The sequence below is a fragment of the Anser brachyrhynchus genome, assembly GCF_964034855.1.
Source record: "Anser brachyrhynchus genome assembly, chromosome: 12".
Taxonomy (NCBI): domain Eukaryota; kingdom Metazoa; phylum Chordata; class Aves; order Anseriformes; family Anatidae; genus Anser; species Anser brachyrhynchus.
In genome coordinates, this window is record NC_137707.1 from 12,220,964 (window position 1) to 12,247,371 (window position 26,408).

The following is a 26,408-nucleotide window of genomic DNA, read 5'->3' on the forward strand; positions in this document are numbered from 1 at the left end:
CCCTCCCCAGCGCGCTCCGCAGCGGCCGGCCGGACTCGCTGTCCCGGCGTGCCGCGGGGCGGGGCCGGGGCGGGGCGGGGAGCGCGGGCGAGAGAAGCTGAGGGGGTTCGCGCCGCGCACGGGGCCGCCGCCGCCGCCGCCGCCATAGTGGGAGCCGCGGGGTGAGTGCGGGGGGCGGCGGCGGGGCCGGGCCAGGGCCGGCGGGGGCGCTCCCGGTCCGCGGCCGGGGCCGGCCCTGACCTTCCCCGTCTTTGAGGCGCGGAGCTCGGAGGGGCGGCGGCCGCGGCCCGGTGCCGGGCGGGTGGGGGCGGGCGGGAGCTGCCCGGGGGGGGCTCATTCAGGGGAGCGGGGAGGGGGGGGCGCCGGTAGCGGCCGCCGCGTGTCCGCGCCCCGCCGGCAGGCAGCGAGGAGCCCGGGGCGGGTGCTCGGCGCCCCGCTGGGCTCCCCCCCCCCGGTTCCTTCCGTTCGCCCGTTCCGGGCGGCGCCCGGCAGCCGGTTCGCCTTCTGCCGCTTCCCGTCGCCGCCTCCGGCTCCCGAGCGGTGCCGGAGCGCGGGGCGGGAGGGAGGGAGGGAGGGGCTGCGAGGGGGCCGGGCGCCGTGTCCCAGGCTCGCCGCAGCCCTTCGGCCTTCCTCAGCTCCTTCGCTCCCGGGGGGGCCGCGCGGTGCCCCTGGTGCCGCAGTCCGGCCGGAACAAAGGGCAGGTGGATCCAGGGAGGTGCTCCGAGGCCAGCGGGAGCCGGCTGCGGAGCTGCTGCTCGGAAGTTGGATCCGCTCCCTTAGCCAGCCGCCCTCGGGTTAACGCCTCTCTTGGGTCCTCCTCTGTGAGGAGCTGCGCTCAGGCGGTGCTTTCTGCAGTCGCTTGGTGACTTTCAACTTCTGGTAGCGACAGGGGAAAAAAAGGCGTTTCGCAGGTTAGTATGCAGAACTGGAGAAGTGACTGTATGTACCGTCATTATCAGCGGCACATCTATTTTGAAATACGTCTTGGCTCGCTTTTGTACCACTTAACTGTTTTCCAGCCAGGCTCCCAACTATCCCTTCGTGTTCCTCCCTAAAACAGTGCAAGTTCTTCAGTAGGTGAGTTGAAACTTAATTTGCTTTAACGTTAGTTTTTCAGAAAACTGAAAATTCTGATGACTTCCTGCAGCTCTCTGCTGGGATTTCTTTGGTCTCTGTCCTCAATAATAGGAGTGTAGCAGTTAGTGGCGTAGCTAGTGGCATATAGTATGTTTTGTGTCAGCTTTGCAGTATCTACTAAGTGCTGATAATGCTCTTAAGTATGATTTCTTTGTTGTTTTTAAACTCCCAAATACTGGAGCATCACAGACAGCTTTGGTATTTGTGCGTGACCAAACTGTGTGCCTACGTACCCAGTGTCTAGAAGTAGGAACTGTTGTGAGCTTGTAGGAGAAAAAGGAAGCAAAGAAGAGTAAAAACGTGGGTTTTGAAGCGTGAGGTAGGTAGGCAGATACCACGCAAAAAGTTCTGGGTTTTGTATTTTTCTCCCTTGTCTTTCTTCCAGGCGTACGTTGCAAACCTGGAGTTTAACTAAAATTCCAAGACTGTTCATGTGGAGGCTTAACAAGCCATACTCACACATAAAAAGATTTTTGATAATAAAGCATGATGGAGATTTTTTCCATGTTTTGACTGCTCTCAATCAATAAGAAAGGAAAGTTTTGGCTAAACCTGAAATGGGGTAATATAATGCAAAGTTATCTAGGTCCTCTTGCGTTTAGCACCACACCAAAGTACGTGGAGCTGTGTTTTTAGGGGGTGAGCACCTTTGTGCTATCTAGTTCAGGGCTGTTACTCACACAGCTGGCTACTTGAACAAGCATACAACTGATTGCTTTGAAATGTGCCAAACTTCTGCTGCGAACAGTAAGAAAACTCGCAAGGCTCGAATTGCAGTTCTTGGCAGAAGATCTATCTAGAATAAAAGTGAATGCTGAATATTACTTTGCTGCAGGATCTTTCTGTACGCGAATAAACCTTATGGAATTTCAGTTATTTGCTACAGAAAAATGGTTTGTGACTGAAACATGGAATCTCTCTGCTTCTGTAACTTAAAAAATAGTTTTCTCTTAACCTGAAGCAGCTGTCATAACAGTCATGGATAGATAGAAATATCTGATAGTCTGCTCTTTCTAGGAGACTAAATGTTACATTGGTCTGCCTATAAGGTAAAGAAAAATGCGGTTCAGCTGTGTTGCTCCCCCCATGCCTCCTCCCTTACCTTAAAGCTGGCCAGGCTTGATTGAGTTCCTCCTGGGGAAGAGAGAAGCAACTTCAGCCTTGTAGACTTGAATTCGGCTCCTGGATTGTATCAAGAATACTGTGAAAAATTGCCAGATGTGTTGTTCTGACTTAACAGTAAAACATTATTTTTATACATGATCAGGTAAGCCAATAATAAATAATTTCAAGTTACCTAGGCTGACGCTTTCACCGTTGGGTTGTCAGGTTGCAGATAGGGTGAGTGTCAAACTGGAAGTTTTTCCAGAGTCTTGCCATGTGTTTTGTTTAGTAATCTAAGTAGCCCTGTGCTTGCAAACAGCTGTAAACAAAGCAATATACTTCAGGTTGGCGTAATTCCTGCATTCATTTGTTTTGATGAAGTTGGAGGAGAAGAAAAAAGAGAGACTGAGAAGTGGAATGTCAGTTTTCCATATTTTTCATAAGGAAGCTGTCTGCTCCTTGTCACTCTTCTCTGTTCTCCCTTTCCATCTTTCTGCTGTGCACATACCCAGACTTAATTATTTCTAGACCTGAAAACTTGTTTAGCATAATGGAATTTCTTGCATGGTGCAGCCCATAGCAATTACAAGGTGAGAGCCTGTGTTCAAGTCATTGGTTTCTGATTGGCCCGGAGCAGTCATTTTCAGATTTTTAACCTCTGTGGATCAATCAGCTGCTGTGCAGACGATGGCAGAACATACCTAAGAGAAGTGGTTTTTATTTTTTCCTTCAAGTTTGCACCTTGACTGGAAATTTTAAACGGTTTTCAAACTAAGAAATGTTGACAGCTGCTAAGCTGGAATTTCTCAGGAAGTGATGGAGCGCCTGTAAGGTCAGTGACTGGTACCGGGTGGCGTCCCCGTGTCAGTGCCCCCATTTCATCACCCCTGCGTTCTGCCTGCCCCGAGCTTGCTTTCTTTGGGGGAGAGAAGGCCTGAGGGGGCTTAGCCCTAGCCTTCTGCTACCCAAAGGATGCGCATCAGGAAAATGGAGCTGGGCTTCTCACCAAGGCACGTGCTGGAGGGCTGGAGACAAGGGGCAGAAGCTGAAGCAAGGGGATTCTGGTTGGACCCGGGTGGGGCTTTTTCTGCAGGAGGACAGTCAGGCAGCTAAACAGATTTCCCCCAGGGGTTATGTGGTCTCAATCATCATTTTTTTTGGATCAAAGTGGATAAAAAGGTGTGGGTGACCTGGACTGGTCTAGCTGAATCTGCTTTGAGCTGGAGGCTGGAGCTCCTGAAGTCCCTTACAACCTGAATTATTCAGTGATTCTATGGTAATTTGCTTAGTTTCTTCCGTTGACAGAGTATGTCTTTGCTAGAAGCAGATAATCTGCTATCAAAGGATTCTTGCTGTAGGTATTAAATGATTTACCTGTTCGAGAGACCATTAATCCTGTGATACCGGTTCTGTTGTGTTCCTAGAAAGCGTGCACAGGAGAAACTCGTGGCTGTGTGTGTTTCAGTGGCAATAGAAAAGAGACCGAGGGAGAAATAGCAGGAAGGCTATTTACTTTTTTTCTCCAGCAGTATAAAGATTCTCACTCTCTCATTCTGAGCCATGAAAGCTACACGTGTGGCGGTAGGTGCTTGTGCACCAGGAACCGAAACAGCTCCGAGTTCTTCCATTGTCCGGATTCGCTTCTGTTACTCAGTAGCGAGGGGTGCAGCGGCTGATGCTCTGGGGGACGTTTGCCATGGCTCCACAAGTGCCTCTGGACCAATAGCACCCATTAAGGGGAGCATCGGTGCTCTGTCGTTATGCTGATCTTCTCATCTTCCAGCAAACAGCCTGCCAGCGTGGTGTGCTTCAGCTCGAATCCCATCTTAGAGCTTAACTTTGGTGCAGTGCTGTGCGGTTTATTTGTGCTCGGATCACTTAGGGAGGCAGTGAGTGTAGTCATACCAGGAAGCTGGATGGTAGATGGTGATATTTTCCCTCTCCAGCAGCATGTTAGAGTATTGCTTTGAGGCTGCTCTCTTTAAATCGTCTGTTTTGATTTTCTGCAGATCAGGAGGGCTTTCCCGAGCTTATTTGCTCGTGCTGGTTGTTCTTCGATTCCTTGTAGTTTCCTTGTCCGCCTTACAGTGTTAATTGCTGAAGGACACTACTCATTAGTGCTCATAAATACTAAATGCATATTACTCTAAATATTAGTTTTCATTGCCATTTTTGGAAAAACGTATGGTTCTTACAGAAATGCCGGCATGCCAGGCTTGAATTCAAGAAGACCTCATTGTGTTGACTGATAGCAGTCAGCTTACACGTGGCCTGCTCTGATAATGCAGTGAACACCGCCGCTGCTTGGGACAAGACTTTGGTCTTTCTCCATACGGCAGAGACACGATGACAGGCCACCTTCTCCAAGCGTTTCTGGTGCTTCTGCGCTTCAGGGAAGGCGATCTGATGGTTTGTCTGTCAGCAGGTGCCAAAGTAAAGAGGTGGCTTTTCCGCGAGGCACGCCCCTGAGTAGCTCTGGTGATGCCGCTTGAGGAGAAGGATGGACTTGGCGCTGCAGCGTGCTGACAGAGTCACCTCTGGGTTGCTCCGTGGCTTCTTGTTAAGGCAGCAGTGGGAAGAGTTTTCAGCCAGGCCTTTTGCAAAAACGGTTCCCTTAAGGACTGTGCTGGGGGCAGTCTCGGTGTGTTCATCCTGATCGCTCATGCCCTGAGTCAAGGCAGAGAAGGAGGAGGGATGAGTGTCGGTATGAACACCTGAGCTGTGACAGACAGTGACAAAGACCCTCTATTTCTGTGTCTTGTGGGCTTCTGCCTGAGGCCAGCACGACCTTAGTAAAATTCCAGGTTGCCTGCGGCCCGTGTGAAGTCTCCTTTCTCTTCCAGTCCCCCTCTGCCTCACACCTTCTTTGTTTCCAGCAGGTGCTGGGTCGTGCAGCTTCCCTTGGTATGGTGCCATCTGCCCCGTGCCAGAGCAGGTGGGGCCCAGGTCAGTTCAGGCTCTGGTCTCTCTCCTGGAGCAGGATGGCCGGTGGCACAGGACATAACGAGCTGGAGCAGCCCAAGGGGGAAGGGGATGGAGGCTTTGGGATGTGGGGTAGCGTAGCTGGGATGATTTGGTGAGGCTGAGCAGCAAGAGAAGCACGGGGCAGTGATGCCACTGTGGTGGGGCCTTTTGCAAGTCCCTTTCCTGTTGGGGGTGGCTTTGCATTTAGGAAGGGCTGGTGTCACGGCGGACTGGGAAGTCTCGCGTGGCGTAGGTGTGAATTCCTGATGCTGATTGCAGGAGCTTTGCTGTGGGGTCAGGGATGTGGCGGTGCCAGGCTGAGCCTTGTGCTGGCTCCAGGACAGGGACGCTGGGGATGTGCCTGGTGCCGCGTCAGCCAGGAGTCGTAGGGAGCGTGGCAGGACGTGCGGGGAGGGCAGGAGCTGGTGCTTGAGGATGTCAGGGTGTGACCTGGCAAAGGAAAACTCGGTGCAGACCTTGCTGAGAAGTCCCCGGTAGGGCAGGGATAGAGTTCTGCAGTGTCGACACGTACCCATTGGAGGGAAAGCTGCTGGCAGCCGCAACTTCTGTGCGCTGCATTGGGTTTCGGTTTGAACACTGACTGCTGGCTGGTGTTGGAGGTGGGGATAAATTCTATAATACGAGCAGATTCCAGGCAATTTACCGAGTGATGTGGGTTAAAGTATTACACTCCAGTGAAGCCGACTGGTGGCTTCGCTGCTGAGCTTCTGGAAAAAAGGAGCTGTTAATCAAATGGGCTGTGACGTCCCTAAGTGGGCGCGATGAAGTAGGCTTGGCTTGAAGTGACAAAGAGGAAAAAAAATTAGCTTAATGAAACTATCTCCTTTTTCCGTGGGGATTTAAGGTAGAATATCCAATAATGTTCTTATGCAGTGGTAACCTTCAGCAGGTGCCTTTAAAAGGACAGGTGATGCTCCATCTTAGGTGCTTTCTGGCTTACTTGAAACCATTTCTTTGTCTGGTTTTAATATTGAGTGCTCTCGCCCCCATAACCAAACTTTGAGTGACCTGTGGGTAGATCTGGTTGAGCTGTCGTCTGCCTGCGTGATGGCATCGGAGCGTGCTCGTTCTTCCTTGCTTTGGAGTGGACATTGAAAGCCTTCTCTGCGATGCAAGTGTATTCCATACCTGACTAAAACAGCCTGGTAAAGGGAAAAGATTGTATCTCACTGAAGGGACTGGGTGTGGTGGCACAGAAGATCATCCCTGTCTTGTGTGTTTTCTCTAAACTCCCTGTGCAGGACACATAAGCAACCACTAAGGAAAAGTGACAAATTGGAAGAGGAAAATAAGCATTCTGGGGGAGAGTTGAATGTATTAAAGAAAACCATGTAACCATACATGAATGGCACAGGGAGGAAAAAAACAAGGTTATAAAATAGAGGGTTATTGATTTCAGTAGTATTTTCTGAGTTCAGTTCTTGCTTCTCTGACAAAATCAACGTTGTGACTTGTCAAACTTAGACTAATTTATTTCATGTCATTTTACCTACCAAAATACAAATACCTCCTTTTAAGAGGGAGGTGGCAAACGTGTGCTAATTTTAGTTTTAGAAACCATAATACTACTTTCTATATTTAAAATTCAGATCCCTTAATTTCTGCCAGTCTTAAAGGCTTTCTCAGTTTCAGGATTGAACAGAAGGCGTCTGGTGCTTGCGTGAGGCTGTTGTGCCTTGAGGAGCTGGAAGTCTCTGGGCCTAAAGGAGTTGCAGGGCTAGCATGCAACTGATCTTAGGTTTGCGTGATTGCAGAGCTTTTAAGGTGAATATGTATCGTGTGTGGGGAAAAGATTCACTTTGAAAGAGTGACTCTCTTTTTTTAGCTTCAGAAGAACATTTTTTTTTTAATTTCAGAAGAAGCTGGTGGTTTGCCATTTACTAGTTCATCTCAATGTTAGGTGCGTGGCTGTTTAACTAGATTTGCGTTTGAATGTTTAGGAGAGATGTCCGATACTTACCTAAATTCATGGGGTGGAGCTGAAGCAGTGCTGGGCCACAGAAGCTGAGTAGAAGTGTTTTTCACTTGGGCTGTTTGCTCTACCGCAGCTACCACCCTGCCACTGCGAGCTACGGACCTGTAGGTACCTTCAGGTCAGGAATGCAATCAGCAGACTTAAGAACTAAATACCAGTACTCCCGGTTTTCCGAGCAAGTCGTGGGAGTCCTCTCTAACAGCACAACATCCAGGGGAGAAGGGCAGTGAGGACTTCAGAAAACTTCTGAAGGAACCGGGAGGGAGACGGCAGGCTGGCACGCTCGTACGCGATCCAGGCTTTCCTCCTCTCTCCGGTAAGCATGTGTTGCAAAGACCTGGGGCTGTGCCAGGGACTGCTGCTCCGTGGAGCTCCCAGCTCATGTCCCTTGCTGGGACGTGGATTGGCACAGGCTACAAGCTGCTCTGCCAGGGTTCATCTTCTGCTTGTAAGACCCATCGGAGGCTTGGGCATGAGATGAAGGTGAGGAAACGGGAGCAGAGGTATATAGAGGTGGTGCTGCTGCTGATGTCTGTGGCTGAGGTGATCTCTCCAGTTCTGGCTGTGTTCCCCAGGCCTGGTCCGTAGCACGCGGTGGGCATGGATGCATCTCTGGCTCCCGTGGAACAAAACCAGGGCTGCACACCGGGCTCTCAGCTACAAGCAAGTTGAAACCAATCCCTAGGACTTTGCTTAGATACTAATTTTTCTTCTTGTGTGATCTGCGGTGTAGAAGGGATGGTATTAGGGGACACAGGATGGTAAGCAGGCTGTTGCGACAGCAAAAGATAGAAATCCTAACCTGTGGCACATTAAGAATTCATCAGGAGGAGGTTGTTGTGCCAGAGCGGGGACAGGGAAATGACAAAGCAGGAATGCTTGAGCCCACAACAGTCCCCAGACTTGCCTGCAGTTCTGGATCCTGGGCTTTCTTCTGCAAGGGGTGTGGGTATCTGCAAGGCCTGCCCTGACAAGTGTGTAGTGAGAGTCCAGTACTGCGTGCTGCGGTGCTTACTGGTTGTAGGGAGAGCTAAAGGGCCTGTGCGAGGAGCTCGTGCTGATGTAGTTCCAGTGGGATTATTTGGGGGCACTCTTAAAAGCTAGCATGCTTGTCCAAGTGCAGGACTGAGGGACCTCAGCAGCTCTGCTGTTTGGGAAATCTTTGCTGCAGCTGTGTTGGCAAATCGTGCTGGCACTGCTCAGGCACAGTCTGGGTCTGTCCTGTGCCAGGGGCTTCTGGTGAATCTTCTGGGGTGTGGGATGAAGGCTGTTTGAAATCAAGGAAGTGACTTTAAGGAGGTTTTCTTTCAGTGTAAATCTCTTAATGCAGGCTGAAGTTTGATTTCTGCCTCTGCTCAGGTGAGGCTGCTGTGTGGCAGTCCTGGAATGCAATCAGCACAACCTGTTCGTTTGTAAACTTGTGATTTTTTTTTTTCCTAGTGGAGTGACTGTGGTGGGTAAAACTCCTTCAGCTTGAGCTTGTGTGAGTAAAGTTGAAACAGTCCAAAGCCTAAAACATAAGAGCTTTCTTGTCTGACTGCACAGCTAATGCTTGCTGTGGAGGTACCATGAGTGTTTTTCACTTCTGTTAGGGATTTGACAAATTTTAAGCAGGTGGCAGTGATTAACTGTAGAAGGAAGCCAGAATAACCACTGTGTCTTGTGTCCTAAAACAGAATCTCATGGCTGAGATGCTTCTGAGACTTGCAGTGCAATACAGACCTGTAGCTCGGGGGTTCCTGGTCAGGTATTGCAAAACGGGACAGAGGCTGGGAAATCTTGATGTCTAGCCAGTGTAGCTTACTTTGTTTCAAGTAAACTCGGATCTTAATGCAGTGTTTTCTCTTCTAGAGAGGTATCAGGATAAAGAAAACAATGCACGTACTTTCTTGAAACAAATAACAGACTGGTAGAGCTGCACTGATCTTGCATGATGATTTCTAGACCTGAGCCTGCTTGGTCTGCGGCACATATTGTATGCTTAATCCTCTAAAACAGGGGGACTCATGTTCACAAATCTGGTACCTTTGTGTTTCTGCTACATTCATTGGGAACTGCAGAGTCTCTTGCCAGGTGAATGCAGGGACCCATCCTACAAATGGCTTCAGGAAAAAAAGAGGTGAGGAAAACCAGTCAATGCTAACAAAGCTGGGTAGCACCCCTGGGAGGGCTGGAGTCCTTAAGTAGCTTGCTAACTGCTGCAGTCTAAGAAGAAATCAATTGATAGGGAGAGGTGGCTCTTGGTGGAGCCTGGAGAAGTGGCACACCCAGTGTGGCTCAGCTGTGGAGAGCTGGGAACAATCAGGCTGTCAGCTTTTAGTTGAAAGGGATGGTCGTTTAGTTTGGATAACTCTTAATATTTCACCACCATGTCTTGAAAGCGCTACAGGTTCAAAGATAAACGTGGAGTATGCTTCAGCCTTAGTGACAGCATGCAAGAGGAAAGCAGGTCTGAAAGTAAGCTTGTGTTATGGAGATAGCTAGTGGGAGTGCGTGAACTCCTATTGTGTTGCTGAAAGGATGCTTCCTTAGAGGGACCTGTGGATGGTTGAACGCGTGAGGGGCTGAATAGGTAAATCAAGTGATGTAAGCCACTTACAATCTGTCCTTATTAACACTTCAGTTGGTTACAGTAAATGAGATCAAGTCGGAAAGCAGGAGCTAGCCAACTTTTTCAGACGGTGTCACTTTTGAAATATGTGACTATGAGGCGGTAACACTTACTCATCTTGGTTCTTGTTCTCCACTGCTGTATGTGGGTTGTGACCTTTCACTGAAATAGCTCTTGAAATCACCAAATGCTCTAAGTTAAACCATTTAGTATCCAAGAGTTTTATTTCTCAGAAGTCCAGGATACAGAGGAGATGATTGTCCTATGTCTTCTAAAGGAAAATTTTGGCCAGCTGAGATGGTCTGTGCTCACTAGTGCTTAGTACACCAGCCAAGTGTTTTGCTGATTTATGTGATCCTTCTGATGATTTCTTGTTTTGTTTTACAGTCGCTGGCTTTGAGTGAGGATTCAGAATGGGAGACAAGCCTATCTGGGAGCAGATTGGGTCCAGCTTCATACAACATTACTACCAGCTTTTTGATGCAGACAGGACTCAATTAGGAGCAATATATGTAAGTATCTAGAAAAGGGGGGGCACAGGGCCCCTCTGCCATTGTCTGCCTTGATTTCCCTATTTTGATGTGTGGGCATACATAGGATGGGACAGTGGGTTTTATCCTGACTCCAGAATATCACTCAGTGCAACTGCACTTGCTGAACTTGTTTTTTTTTTTTAATTTCTTACACATTTACTTTCTATTTTGAGCTCTGTATGCCTCGTCTATAGGCAGTCAGGCTCATAAAACCCTTGGTTGGCTGTAGACAGACTTTGCAGTGTGAGAGGCTGGAGGCTACCTTGTGACAATGTTCTGTCACAGCAAATGTGCTAGACTTAGTTTGCCATTAATTTACAGTCTCGGGTTTGCTTGGATCCCTCTTCACTTCAAGTGGGATATGATTTCTGAGTCCTGCCCTCTGTTTAGCAGCACTTGTAGGTGTTTCTTGGATCTCATGCTATATTAATCCTCATAAAGGTAACTTGAATTTAAATTTTTAAATTCAGTTTAAATGTTTAAACTTGGTTTAGACTTAAGCTCTGTTTAAAGTTCTTCAATAATTGATTTGTTTTGCCCCTCATATGGGGCAAAATAGACTTTGTTTCCAAAATTAAAGCCTGTAACTAAAAGGCCTGAGAAGCATCAGCTTTTAGATTTGGAGGAAGACGCCTCCAGAATATGTAAAGTGCTCCGCATATGGAGTTTGATTGCTACTGGTGAGGAATGCTGCTGGGTGGCTGAGCTGTTTCAGCAAGACACTCAAGTCTTACAAGCCATCTAGCAGCGTGTCCTGTTTTTCTGACCCTTGCTCGATGAATCATACGAAGTTTCACCAATCCCTGGAGGTTTGAAGCTGTTGCAGGAGCACCATCTGATGCTCCTCCCTACACCTCAGCAGTCTCCACAAGCACAGGTAGCATTTACTCTTTGGATTCTTAAGTATTTGCTATCTGCTAGGCTGCTGCCTTGTTTTGACCAAGAAGCTGTGAACAGAGCCCATAAAGCAGGAAAAACCGGAAGCCACAGTTTAATCCACAGCTCTAAATATGAAGTCAGTAAGCAGTTCCTGTCATGCCATTACCAAAACACTTTAAATCCTTAGACTGGTAATAAGTACAGACCAATTAATTCTGGAAGCATGGCCATCGCATGCAATGAACTGCTTTTTCTACCCTCGGGGCTCTTGTACCTTCCATCATTCAGCAGAGGTACCTGTGGACAAGGGACAGTTTTGTGGAGTCTGTAATCCATGGAGGATGGGACCCTGTTTTGTGTAGCTAAAAATTGCTGGAGTTAAATGGAGTACCAAGTTTCTGTATTGTTTTGCAGTTACTTCCCTGCAGTTGTTTTGTAGGAAATGCTGTAGTGACTTCTTTGCTCTCCTTTGGGCGCGTGGCTCCTTATAATGAAATATTTTCTTAACTCTTGATGATGTTTACTTGTCTGTAGGGGTTTTGGGGTAGGAGATGCTTTTTGTTCTTGAAGCAGTTGCTCTCAGATTATTGATAAAGCAAGGGGCCTTGGAGGTGACCAATAGCAGAGAGATTAATTAGGTACGGCGTGAAGTTGCAGTTTCAGAGCTTGTTTCCCTCACCAACTTCATCTGTCTTCTGCTGCTCTTTGAAACACCAGAAAGGTCCTGCACCACAGAGTGCTTACCTGCTATTTGCTGAAGTGGATTCAGTAAGGCAGGTTCTGGGGTTCCTCTTCCTTTATGGCTTTTCATATTTCCATATTCTGTGATTCTGTAACTGGAATGCTTGAGAGAGTAGCCTCGTTCCCTGGTACCAACACCTTGCTTCTCCAGTGATCGAAGTCAAGAGGCATGCAAGATGCAGGTGATGTCAGCCAGATGCTCTTGTCAACTGACTGGTTTACGCAATCTAGATTTAGTCCATTTTCCTCTAAAAGGGACATGTCTGGGCTTAGGAGGAAGCTGTGCTCAAGGGATCTTCACCGGCCTGCATTCAGTTGCATCTGTGACCCCGAGATGCTTCATGCTCTTGCTTCCCGGTCCCGGCTTTGTTCTTTTGGCTCTTGCTGCACCATGTTGTTCCCGATGATACAGTGAAGACCAGAAGCTTTTTTAGAATGGGTGTGACTGTGTTGTGCAGGCTCAGCACGCTTGCCTGAAGGAAGTGGCTTTTTCGCGCGGTGTAGATCAAAAACAAGGGTTGGAGAATCTACCGCAGCATACAAATGGAGTTCTTTAGAGCCTGCCATTTTCTGCTGAGACATGAGATTCATGTCTCAGCTTCAGTGAGATTTGAAGATTGGATAGGGAAGAGACAAGAACTGTATTTCTTGAGGTGTTTAAACTCAAAAGATGTGGAAGGAACAAGCTACCTGTGACAGGCTGAAAAAGAACTTGGGCTGTCAGGAAGAGGGTGAAGGTGCTGTTTGGAGATGGCGGCTGCCAGACTTCAAGTGGTTTCCCCCGAGTTTAAAACTTAATTCTGTTTGTCAGGGTTCAAAACCGGACCTGAGAAGGCAGAGAGCTATGTTGGTGTGAGGTTAGGATACTGTGATTCTGGTTTAAAGGAAGTATCCTAAAATGAATATAAATTTTTGTCTGTTGCTGTTGCATCCAACATAGCATGCTGTGTGTGTCGTCCCTCATGCAGTGGAAGAGCAGGTAGACTGAAGCATCTCAATCTTTGCATGCCACACAGGGCAGTCCGTTAGAAAACCTTTACAGGCACATTCTACTTTTTTGGGCGTGAGTAGGATATGCAAGTTGGTACCTTAGTTGAAAAAGCTTGATGGTACAAGTCCTTGTCATATTTCTTCATATATTTTTGTCTGTGCTCGACTTGTATCCATACCTTTAGATTTTCTTCTGAAAGCTAACTTTGATCCAAAGGCAGGGACTATTTTGCTGGTAGAATCATGATAACGAATCTTAATGTTCTTAATTTCTAGTAGATTATTCTAAACTCTTTCAGTTGTTCTTTGTGGTTTCTATCTCTGAGGTAGTTTCTGAATAGCTAGATTCTAAGGATACATGCCAAGTAAGCAAAGACTGGATTAAGCAAAGATTGCTTAAAAGTTACCCTAAGCAAGCTCACGAATTTTTTTCTTTTCCCCCCAGATTGATGCATCATGCCTTACGTGGGAAGGACAGCAGTTCCAGGGCAAAGCAGCCATTGTTGAAAAACTCTCTGTAAGTCTGTAATCCTCTACTGAACGTTTGGGGAGATAGTCCTGAAGACTGTAAATTAGTTACCTCTGAAAATTTGATTTAGACTTCGGCAGTTAAATCAAATTTTAATTTGTGCTTCCAGCTTATATCTCCAAAAAACATTTCTTGTGGTTTAATTCTATGTAGCGGGGTGTTCTATTGGTGCTCTAATGGTAGGATGTTGACTCGTTTAGTTTGCAAGGATATTTTGTGATTGCAACTGCATTTGACATTATTAATTAAAAATAGTTCATAAGCTGATCTCTTGATCTGGAGTAATGAAGGGTGTTTTTTGTTACATTTTAAGCACGTTCAGGAAGCAGTACAGCAGACATGTTTGGATCTGCCTGTGGTGAAGGCTAAACAAATTGCTGCAGGGAGCTTCTTGTTCTCAAATACATAAACTTCAAATAAGTTCTGTAGTGAAGAACCTAGGTTCAATAAAGCATTCCTCAGCTATTCAGATATGATAGTTATGGTTCAGCACTTTGAAGCCACTTGTTCCCCTTCAAGTCAGAGGAAACTTCTTGATGTATAGAGACTGAAATTTTCCCTCCGTGTTTTAGTTAAACTTCTCCAAGCTTTGTCTTTTTGAGAAAATTCATCCCTCTTATAAAAATTGGTGTACTTACAAGCTGTCGAGCGACCTGAAAGTTTCTCCCGCAAGATCTGTGGAGCGTATGCTTTGTAGCTCCTCTGACATTCTGCTCAGAGTGTGGTATATCGGACAGAATGTGGCATAGTTTCAGGCCAACTCTTTTGCACTTTGAGAAGGAAGTCTGTTACCTGGGCACTTGTCTTGTTGCACAGTTAGTGCTCCTGTGTTGTGGAATCACTGCTTTCGTCCATGGTATCCTTAACTGTGAAGGCTGAAATTTGCCCATGGATCTGTGATTTAGATGCCTGCATTGCCTTTAAGAATACCACGCACCTCAAAGCACAGCTTGCACCTATTCTGTTCTAGATGAGACGTGAGAACTCAAGCTCCAGAGTTGCTTGTTTGTTTACTAAGTGTTTCTTAGACCACTGGGCTACCAGCCATTTAGACACCCAACCAACTAAATATTTGCTTGGCCACAGCATCTTGGACTACTGCCTTGGATCTGGCCCAGTGCAGATACAGCCTGTTTCCCACCAGAGTGTTTCATCTTTGTCTTCCCTGTCTGTGGTGCAAGTTGTTCTTTCTGGATTTGTGTGCTTGTTGCACAGTGGAGGCATAATTCTTTGCCTCGAGGAAAGTTTGTCTGACGACGTCAATCTGCTTAAAGTAAGGAAGAAGGGCAGTACGACTATTGCATGCCCTTCCACTGCTGTGGCTTGTTATGGGATGGTAGCGTCGTACTCCAACTCTAATGTCTTTCAGCATAGCTCTGACAGTGCTGAGCTACTTGGGTCTTGTTTGCTGTTTTAACCTAATGTGTTCACCTATTTTGTGCTTCTGGAGTGTCTGAGCATGTTGAGCAGGTCACTGAAAGTTTGGTACTGGAATTATTTTGTACTTCTGCAGTCTTGTTTTCAAGCATCGAGGCAGGATTTTCTTTTACAGCAAGATCTCCGCTGTGTAACAGCAACGCTGTGGCAGCTTTTCAGTCTGCCAGATGTTGCTCATACAGTTGGGTGAGGTTGCAGAGACATTGCTTTGGCAGCACTAGTGCACCTGTACCCTTTTTACAGTTTAGAGTGGGAGCTGACACTCATTCCTTCTGTCTTAATGGGTACTGGGTTGAGGAGTTATTTCAAATAGAGTGCCTGTTCTCATTTTGGGGGGGCAGCCTGTTTTGGCTTGAGTGTTTGATAAGCCTTTAGTTCTAGGAGCTTCTTGGACCAAGGAGGAAGCCGGGACAGGTAGCTTGGATGATGGAACGTTTTCAGACCTACTTCAGTGCTTGGTGAGATCTCTTCACATCTCTTGGAGGCAGAATCCTGCTACAGTTTGGGCATCACATGTTAACCAAATTTATACAGAGTCTCTGCCAATCAATAAGGTAGTCTTGGATTTAGCTTATTGGATGTTGTAGGCTTCTGTCTCAGGTTGAGCAGCTCAGAAGGCAGGGTGATGTTTGGAGGATACTGCAGGAAGTAGTCTCAGCACTGCTAGGTCCATCAGAGAAAGCCAAGGATGGCTGCTCTAGAGGAGATAGCAGGAGGCATGAGAAACAAGCTTTGTTTGCTAAAATGTTGAGCAGGCATTGCCAGAAGTGAGTTTAAGCTACCCAGAAAAAAACTGTATTCTTGCAAAATTTCTCTTAGCTGGCTTAAAAGGAAGGTTCCACAGTTCTGGAAGTAAAAGTCCAGACAAGTTCTCAAAGGACACTAAAAGCTTTGCTTGTTCTGGCTTTTCACTTGTCAGCCACATTTATTGTACTCTGCATGTAAAGAAATCCTTCCTTTCAGTACAGATGGGTATCCACAAGCAACAATCTATCTGAGGTAGTTTTATCTTAATCAGTGATCTTTCCTATCAGCTTACCCTACAGTGGGATTTCCACCCCTGTATATCAGGAGGAATAGCTGGTTTGACTGGCCAGCCACTGGGGCCCTTTTCTCAAAATGGGACAGCCAGGTATTTGAAACAGGCAGCATCTTCCCTGGCCTCCTTTTTGGTTTCATACCCCCCTTTTGTGGGGGCTCCTGAGTTTGAAGCCTTTTCCTTCTTCCATCTTCTCCTCCCAGTCTCACCTCTCAGTCATCTTGTAATGCTGGAAGCTGGGTTCTGGGTACAGCCGCGTTCATTCCCGCTTACCTCTCTGCCTTTTCAAGAGACTCTTCTTGCAGGACTTGCTCAGCAGGTAGCTGTTGTGAAGAGGTGAGACTAGGTTTCATAGTACTGCCACTTGTCAAAGGAAAGGTGTGCAACGTCCCAGCCTATGCTTGTGCAGGCTGGGCATGCGCATTGCATGTTCAAGTTCAGGATGGTAACCCTGGAAAATACTCTGCTGGAAGCTACAAACCAGTTGGCTCGTTCTTTTCAGTTCATGGTAAGTTGGGAATTACTGTCCCAGCCAAGAAGAAACACTGCAGGCTTTATTCAGGAGTGTTCTTGAATCCTGTCTCTCTGTGGTTAGAGGGCTGCTCTGTATGCTTACTTTGTTTCCCTGGGTCCTGATCCTTCCACCATTTTGTGTTCTCTGTTAGCCAAGGGTTTAGCTTCCTGGTGTTCTTCATGAAGCCTTATACTTGTAGGGCCCAGTCTGCTCTCCACATCCTTGATAGTAGCACTTTTTCAACTCCTGTTCCTATGTCTAGGCCTTCTAGGAAGTTGAGGCTTTCCACTAGAGGGTAATGCAGAACTTGTCTAAGTGCTTGCTTGGGTCTGTCCTAGCAAGTTTTCAGGAAAATGGAGCAAAGTCAAAGTGCATCCTGCAGGTTTAAACCACCGTATCCTGTGCAGTGCTGGGTAACAGCCACGTGACCCCTCAGAGCTCCATCTGTGCCAAAATGGCACTCCTACAGCATCCAGCACTAATCCAACTTCTGATAGAATGGTGCTGAGCTTATGTTCGTGTGACAGTACTCTGAGATCCCCTAGATATCCGATGTTTGCTACTTGGAGTCATCAGTGGTTGGAATGTGAATGTGGTCTGAGATGAAAAAGAAGGATCACTCCACACCGTCTGATGTTTTCATAGGTGTGTACCTTGCACTCTTTACTCCAGACATGCTTTTGTAGCTGCTACATGAACATGGGAAGCTTTTTTTTCCACAAATGTGTGCTCTTGCTTCCCCGCTCTTCTTCCCTCCTGCCTGGCAAATGGCAAAGATGTTGCCAGTTACTGTTTTGATTCCCCTCAGATGCTATCTGTTATCAAGGAAAGTGAAATGGAAAAGTGGATGTGAGGAACTCAAATCTCAACCACTGGTTCTTGGTCAAACACCACTCCTTTCTATTTATAGCCACTATAAGGAAGAAGCGAAGTGAGAGTTCTTAGGTCATATACTCTTTCAACACTGTTCTGAGCAGAGAAGATTTCTGTCTTCATCATATGATCTTCCTGCTTGTAGATGAACTGGAGCTCTAACGCTGTATAATTAGACTAGGAAAAGGCACTACTTAATGTATATGGCGACATATTTCATGTATTTTGGTGCTTTAAAAATACTGAACTGTTGTGATCCAACCCAGCTTAGTGTTGTTGTTGAGTTGCAACAACTCTCCCTGTAGTACTACTAAAATAGTCTAATACTTCGTAATGTTGGATTTGTTTTGCAAGTTAAATAATGCAATAACTCCATTCTTTATTTTGCTCTCTTTTCATTATAGAGCCTCCCTTTCCAAAAAATACAACACAGCATCACAGCACAAGACCACCAACCTACACCTGACAGCTGTATACTCAGTATGGTAGTTGGACAGCTTAAGGTAAACTCTTTCCATTAAAGGGTAACAAATGCATATGTCTTAAATTTTTGCAGGATACTAAATCGTCTAATTTCTGAAAAGAAACTTCTTGGGTGGGGAAGGAATTCTGGTAAGCTTGCACTGGGATGTCATCCTTCTGTTCAAGGTCGCTGAATAACTGCTTGTCTCTTCAGATAACTAGCACTAGGTAAAAGCACCTGTAATTTGGCAGTCATTTGTTCATGTCCAGCAAGTTAACGTGGTTTGTACTATGCACACAAGTATATAGGCACTAGCAAAGTCAATTTTTTCCTTACTCTGCAGTAAGATTTTAGTGTCCTCAGTTACATTTAAAGTGTCCAAGTGTTCTTGGACAACAGAAGCACACCTAGTTTAACATTCTCTTTGATGTAACATATACTAAATCACAGCTCAATTAATGTGTTTTGTTAGCTGACAACCCTTCAGTAAGACCCGGCTTTTCATTTGTTATCTTAATTATCTTAAGACACAAGAATACAGTCCTGGTGTTAATGTAGTCCAATACACTGGTTTGTATTCAAAACCAGTTCAACAATGGGAATGTTGCCTCTGAGCTCAAATACTTCTTGCTGAAAGAGCTGCTTCTTGTGAAGAAGTCGGAATATATTTCAGGCTGCAGTGTGTTTACATTGCTGTTTAAATTATGGAACTGAACTACGTGAAGTTACTCAGTCTCCTGCTCTTCTGAGGAAATGTTACATCTTAATATACCAGGGCTATAGACCTGTAAGTTAATGAGACTGCTTGATGAAAGAAGTCCTGGAATTTGTATGCAAACAACCAAAAAAAACCCTCCTGTATGTGAAGTCACTTGTAGGCAGAACTTGCACACAGTGAGCAGTGTTTATTCAAAAAGCATGAAATCACCATAGTTATATCTTTCAGAGTTAGTTTTGTCAGGGTTTGGTCCAGCCATGCTGTCAAGTCAGAACTCCAAAGTCATCCAACCTTTAGAGTTACTTTGGACCAGGTTTCTCTTAAAATAACTATTTAGGCTTTCTTTCTTATGTTAATCTTATGTTAACTCTCAGTGTCACTTCTGGTATCAAAGCGTTCAGACTTCCTCCAAATGTACAATTAACTAAGCGAAAATAGGACCAAAAGTTTGAATCTGTGTGCTTAGCTGTTCCCCTTCATTTTGTTGGGGGGGCATCCACTTCTAAGCCTAACATAGATAGCTTTGGCTCTCATTAAAGTTGCTCCTGCTTCCAAGCTGCAAGTTGGATTCCAGCTTTCTTGTTGCTCGCTCCTGCTTGCACGTACATACTCCAGTGAGTAGTGACAGCTACGTGTGGCCACAAAGCACTGAGTTGCAGGGCAGGTGTGAGGTCAGACATGCTGATCTCATCTGTCTGACTCCTGGGTGTGCACAAAACTTGGTGATGCAACCAAGATTTCTTTTCAGTCAATGTCTTGGGCCAGTGACAGCTGCATTTGGTTATGCACAGTCATGTTTTTAAGGTCATTGTATAATCACCGAGCAGGTTACAGCTTGCAGCAGTGATTTTGTGTTGAATGCTAGGCAATGAATGCAGTTTCTTAAAAGTTTGGGTTTTATCATCCTTTAGTACAGCCATTAGGATGGTAGATGCAGTCAGAGCTTTTCATAAATAGCAATTCTTGGAGCAGTGTTTCTTACTGTGCTGTTTTTATACTCTGAATAACTTCAGCTTGTTGAGCCATACCTGAATAATTCAGAGATTGTACGATAGTGCATCTAGTTACTAGGAAAGAACGTACTGGATTGATTATATGCTTATTGTCACTATCAAATCCAGCTTGTTTGTGATTTTTATATTAGGAGAAGCATCGCTTTTTCTCCATTCCTCATCTTAGCTTTAAAAAGTATAGTACAGTGCTTGGAAATGCTGCTCCTCACTGAGGAAGTGTCCAGATGGTCCAAATTTTTGGAGTTCTTGCTTCTGCCTTGTGTGCTACTCATCATTACAAATGGACAAATGAAATATTCAGCAAGTCTCTAGCATGTGTGTAGTAACCACTTCTGCCAGTACATGAACCTAGCTGTCGTAGTTAGTGAATGCTTTTTCTTGTGCTTGTACATATGTTAGCAATCGTTTTAGCACATCTTAGTGCTGTTTTAGATGTGATAACAGTGACAGAACAATGGGGTTTGGTAAGTAACTCACTAGAGTTGGTAAGTAACTCAACCCATCTCCAGATTGGGTTGAACAGGATATGCTGTAGCACAGAAACGCAGAGCTGGATACTTAGCTTTATTTAAAGGTAACCTTCTTAACGGTGTGTCTGTTCTTCACAGCTCTAATTCCGTTGTTTAAAGGAAAAGTAGAAAAATTTGCCCAGGGAAGAGGACTTTCAGGAACAACCCTATCAGGGCTTGAAGGGATGAGCCCTGCTTGCTTTGAATAGTTATCCTATTCATGTGACTGAGCCAAATTCTTGAAAGCTCAGTACAATTAACGTATACGCTTTGGAATTCTCTATTTGTGAAACCTGCCTTGTATTCTGTAGTGAAGGAGCTTGCATAATGTTTTTAGTAGAGTAATACAAGAAAGTAATTAGGCTAAAGTACCTGTAACATGCAGTTTCTAAAAAGTCATTCTTGGCATGATGCTTATGTTTTCAGAGGCCTTAACTGATTAAATTGTTCATCCAAAAAGTTCAGAGGGAAACTCATTCTTAATTGAGCTGTATGCATCTTTGGCACTTCTTTCTTAAGCCGTTGTATTTTTATCTTTTTTGGTTTTAGTCGGGGGGGGGGGGGGGGAACAGAATACTTGAAGTAAAACCTTATATTCCCCTGCATGTAGTGTGGGGTGAGCTGTTACAAATTGTCACAAAGCCTCAGCTCTTCTAGCTGTACAAGAATAGTTCTGAAGAAATAACAGGGCCAAGGACTACTATTGTCAAATGCTTTTCCTTACCACAGCATTATGCTTAAGAAGACATGCCACTTTTTTTAATCCTTTGGTCTCCCCTTTTGGAGAGTGATTATAACTAGTCAATTGAAATCATAACTGCCCCGTGACAAAGCCAGGATGTGTGTCTGCCTCTGTGCTTTTCCAGTCTACAGCCCTGTGAGCTAATACCAATATGACCTGTAAAAATGCAACATACCTTTTGGAACAGATGTCAGTCCCCCCAAGTGTAAGTTGTAACAGCTTCTAGGAGAAGACTTCAGAGTGTAGTAGAGCACTTGAGGAGGGTGAATGACGTCTCTGAGTGAGACGTCACTGGCAGAAACAGTATAGTAACTGTCTTTTTCAGTAAATGTTTTTTCATTGAAAAACATTTTCAAGTAAACATGTGAGATCCTCTTCAATGAACGTTGGGATAGGTGGTAATGTTGTTAATCCTTATGTGGAGGGATAATAAATGTACCTCTGCTTATTCTAATTCTGTTCTCATCAATTCTTACTGCTGTTCACTGTCTGCCTATGTGCATCCTTACTTAACTAGGAAGAGTAAGCATCAGTTTAAGCCTTCAGGAGTGAGTGTCACTTGGTGAGATGCTAGTTCACCAATGTTCATCCAGAATATTTCCCTCTGTTCTCAGTCTGCTTCACCCGGTAACTTATTTCTCCTCCTGTCATGCTCAGGCAGATGATGACCAGGTTCTAGGCTTCCACCAAACCTTTTTGTTGAAAAACTTGCAAGGTGCCTGGGTGTGCACCAACGAAGTCTTCAGGCTAGCCCTCCACAACGTTTAACCTCTGCCTTACCTCTGTTCCCTGCAGTCCTCGCTGTCCTGGTTGAGTAAGGAGCTTTCTTCTCACTCTTCTGTCAATTAAGCTCGTGGTGGCTGAGAAGCATGGCTGTGGTTTGCACATTCTCAGAGCAATGTGGAAAATCTGCAGCTCTACCCAAGCGTGAATTTTGAAGTGCTTGTTGCAGAATTAATCGTGATAACTAATTGTTATGTGGTGTTTCTTGGTCTTAAAAGGGAAAGGAAACTTGCAACCCAAACGACTGGATGTTTTTGTAATGCATGGTGGATACTTAAAGCATTGCTTTAAAGCCTGTTAAATGAGGGTTAACATCTGAAAGAACCTGTTATCTTCAGTCACTAGTCTCTCCTTTGAGATAAAGATAGCTGCAAGTATGCACTTTAATCAATGGTTTTGGTGGGGTGATGGTGAAAGGAAAGTAAAATCCTCTCTTTCCAGATGAGGAGAAAAGTTGCGATTGTTCTACTGTTGCTCCATAGTGTTTTTTTCAGCTAAACTTGGATTACAAGGTAGAGTAGCTTGTAATACTCTATGACTAATGGCTCTGTAAGTTGAGGACTTTCTACAGTTGTGGGCCTCAAGGCCAGCAGGGCTGTAGGAAAACTGGGAGAGGTCAGAAAGCTGCCACGATGAGCAGTATTTGACAGCTTGGTGAGCCTGGAGAGGAGGTGGCTAAGGGTAATAACACCTGCAATGTATGTGGAAAGCAGTTTGGTACTTCCACTACCACCTGGTAGTTGAGTATCTCCAACAACCTGAAGGCAAACTATTGGTGGTGCCAGACAGTGTAACAAGGGACGGTGGTAGCAAACCACAGCTTGGGAGGTTCAGACTGGACACAAGGGAGAATTTTCTCTTCAGAACAGTGAAACCCTGAGAAGTGTTGCCTGGACACATTGTGAAATTCTTGGAGGCTTGGAAGGCTACTAAAGAAAGCCATAGCTAATGCAGTGCTGCTGGCAGTCCTGCTATAAGCGGGAGGCTAGATGGGAAACCACAAGTCTTCCTATCTGATTCTGTGATTCTGTTTTTAATTCCAAGTTGTCATGAAAGAATTGAAACTACATAAAGGAAAACTTTGTATGGTAAATAAAGCCTCTGTGTTTAAAGCCTGTGCTTCACATCTGGAATGCAAATTCTGAGTCAGACACCACTGAATTTGGAGTGAAAAGTAAGGGTAAAGAGTTTCAGTGAGGCTGTTTGAGCTGTGATGAAGATCCCAAATGGGCATGGATTATTCGATCTCTTCTAGAGCATCTCAAGTATCTTGACTGTGAGTCTTTGCTCACGTGTTAGTAGTCTATTCCCAAAATTCTGAATACATACTATAAATTTCATTTGCATTTCAGTATAGTCTAGGATTTTCTTGTTTTAGAGAACATTGCTCCTCTATTCTGCGACTTCACTGTGCGAGGTGGCCATATGTAGAACAGTGAGGGTTTGGGGAAGAACTTTTTTTTAAATCTTTTTTCATATGTCCAGTCTTGAATTACATAAGGAAGGATGAAACTGCTGTCAAGCCAAAGCACTAGCAGATGGGGTGCAGCTGCACTTAGCACACACTGAGGAACTCTACCCTAAAAGCAGAGTGTCAGTGATCTGTTTTTTTAGAGGTACATTTTTAATGTACACTCACGTTTGTAACGAGCACGTTCACATTTGGTGAAAACTACTTGGGCAATCTCTAGTAGATGCCTCGGTGACCTAAGAGAAGGAGGCCAGAGGGCAACTGGGAGTATGCTAAATGCTTATTAATAGTTGTAATTAAAAGTGGTTCAAGCTGGTAAGATTCTCTAGTGGTTTAAATGAAGCCATTGGAAGGGAGCTGAAGTGAACATGAACTCATTCTGGCTTAGTCCAAAGGGATAACATTAAAAAAGTGCTTTACAAAGTTGTATTTCAAACCTTAATGCACAGCCTTCTGATGCTACTCAGTTTTCTTAAAGATTCCTTTGTGTCTGGTATAAACTATCAAGTAGTAGTGAGACCTTACTAGGATTTAAGTGGTGGTTGATACCTAGGAGAAGCTAGAAATGACACAAACCCCCAGGTTTCTGTGCACAGGCCACCTCTTCAGGATGGATAGGCAGGCATCTTTCTGGGCAGATCTAATGGTGCTGGCAATTCCCCTGAAATAATTGGCGTGACTGCTGTCTTACTTGCTATTGAACTAGATAGATGGCTAGTCTAATCCAACACAATTGCTGTGTTCACATTGTGCTGATTACTATGGAGCCTCTGCCTAATGCAAAAGAAAGCATATATCAGCATGACAAAAGGCTGCCCAGTTCATCGGGCAGTTGAACAGTGACTCTATTAGCACTTGCCTGATTTGGGGATTTTTCGTTTATTAATTTGTGAACTGAATACTTGAACTTCCTGATACTCCTGGCTTTAGTTGGTGCTTTCTTATTCTTTGGCTGCAGGAAAGTAGTTTCCTCATTCATCTTGTCCTTCATGGTTTTATAGTAAGTTTTATAGTACTTTGATATCTTTCCCATTCTCCCACCCAATCACAGTTTTTTGCAAGCTGGAGAGTCACACTTACTTTACTTTCTTCAATAAGAGACTTTCTACCCTTTTCTGGCCTTTCTTTATTCTACCACTTTTTTTAACATAAGTAATGCATGCAGGATTTGGTATGTGGGTGCTCTGTGCATTTATGTGGTTGCATAATTATGGGCTTTGGTCTCTTTTCCTAATAACTGCTAACACTGTTTGCCTTGATAGCTGTTGAATGCTGAGCTGATGTTTCCAAAAAAAAAAAAATTACTTGTAATGATTTCAGTATCACTTTTCCTGAGAAGCAATAGCTAGTCTAGCGCCCTTCTTGGTTTTCCTCCACTGGTCAGCGTATCCTGACACTATTCCATATACTATTTTTTGTTGTTGCTCTGAAATAGATTTGAATGCTCCTTTTACACTCCAATCATGCACTCCATCTTACCAGTGCTCCGGCGGACTTCCTGCTTCATGATGCAGTTGTTGTTCTTACCAAGTTGTTCCTCAAAGTTGACTTGTTCCACAGCCAATTTATCATTTATGTGAATCTTATATTTTAAAAGATTTTGTTTATAGCAGTCTCCTTTGTTCTTCAGCCTTTTTGCATTTGCTTTTCTTGATGGACAGCAGAGCATTGAGAGTAAGCATTCAGCATTTTGACGGTTCATTTCATGTGTTCCTCTGCGTGTTGCTTTTCAATACTTTCTTATGCTTTTTCCCCTTTTCTTAATTTGCAGTAGTTGCACTGAAAGAATAAAGCTTAAAATCCTCCAAAAATGCTAAATTGAATACATGATAGTCAGTATCAGAGGATTGCTTGTAGCTAGGTCCTCCGAGCTGTTCAGATTAAGTTCTGTTGTGATTTCCAACTGTTATTAAGGCTTTAATTCCTGCATCATATCTCTGAGAAGGCCGGTAAACATCAGATGGGAGAACTAGACTCCCTGTAATACTATTTTCTCATTTTGTAGTCCCTAATCCCTGTAAGTATTATAGTGCCCTATATTATAGTGCAGTAAACCCACCTAGCTGAATTGATGAAGGCAAAAGTTGAGGCACTGCTGGGAAGATTTCACCGTGCTCATTAACACCTCACTGCAGCTATGGCTGTTATTTTGCTCTGAGCTGTTCCTGGGCGTTCCTGCTGTTTCTGGTGTAGGAAGCACAATGTTGCTAACCAGTTGTACGGGCTCAGGGAAACATTTCAAGAGCCACGATCGTTACAAAGATCATTCAGGCAATATTGCTGCTATTGACTTCCAGAGGAAATCCCTTTTGTGATCAGTCCAAACTACAGCAATTCCAAATTAATTCAAAAATGCATAGTCTCGCACTTGGTTCCTGGGCAAGGTCCAAAAAAAACTTGTGGCCTCAACACAGTGAGGCAGGCATGCCTTTATTGGTGTGAAGTTGCTGGAATGAGAAGTCTGTAATTATTCCAGAAAACTCTAACAACCTATTGCAGGATTTCTGTGTCATTGGGCACTAGGTGTTTGCAAGCAACTTGGAACAGAACCTCTCTGGTTGTTAGTAGTTCTTGAGGTACTAGGTATCTTACAGCATGTGATATCACTGTTAACATTAGCTTTTAAGTTGTCTTATCATCACTCTTAGAATACATTTCTCAAGAAAGAGCTTTTTGAACTTTTTTTCCTCTCTTTTCACAGGCTGATGAAGATCCTATCATGGGATTCCACCAGATATTTCTATTAAAGAACATCAATGATGCCTGGGTTTGCACCAATGACATGTTCAGGCTAGCATTGCACAACTTTGGCTGAGCTGGCGACCCCGAGGCACCCGTGCTTTTTTTTTTTTCCTCCTCTTCTCTTACTGATACTATTCACACTCACGGAACATTCCAAATATCATACACAAACCTGCAGCACTGCAGAGCGCGAGCAAGCAAGACCTGTGACCTGCCCTTCTGCTGAGTTTACATTGTCACTAGATGAGTTCCTTGTGCATGATGTTTGGAAGTTAGACTTAGCTGCATTTGACAAGAGAAATTTGTGTTGTACCAGCATGCCTCGGAAAGAATTTATAATGCAAAAGGTTGTTGTTTATGTACTGACAAGATGCTCTATAACCCAAAGAAATGAAAGAACAGCAGCCTGTACAGCCCAGTTATTGATTTGTTCAGATGTTTCAATGCTACGTTACACAATAAAACCATGAGATTTTCTTAGCAGTTTAAATTGTTTTAATGAGTTGGATATCAAGTATGTGATGCTGCTGCTGCTTGGTTTGGATGCCCCTTTTCTGCCTCCTTGGGAAATGTTTATGAACCTGAAACTTTCAAACTGAGCACACTTCGATAGTTCTACC

At 44.9% G+C, this 26,408-nt stretch overlaps 1 protein-coding gene across 2 annotated transcripts; it reads left to right on the plus strand.

The window, feature by feature from the left end:
• On the plus strand, positions 1 to 26,271 carry NUTF2 (nuclear transport factor 2). Of its 2 annotated transcripts, none has more exons than XM_080552018.1 (5): positions 1 to 161; positions 10,200 to 10,324; positions 13,401 to 13,472; positions 17,752 to 17,850; positions 25,748 to 26,271. In XM_080552018.1, the coding sequence occupies exons 2-5, from the start codon at positions 10,226 to 10,228 to the stop codon at positions 25,859 to 25,861; spliced, it is 384 nt and encodes a 127-aa protein (XP_080408144.1). In that variant the 5' UTR covers positions 1 to 161; positions 10,200 to 10,225; the 3' UTR covers positions 25,862 to 26,271. The 2 variants fall into 2 exon arrangements, with proteins under 2 accessions (XP_080408144.1, XP_080408145.1); XM_080552019.1 differs by lacking the exon at positions 1 to 161 and adding an exon at positions 658 to 911.
• Positions 26,272 to 26,408: the final 137 nt, after the last annotated feature.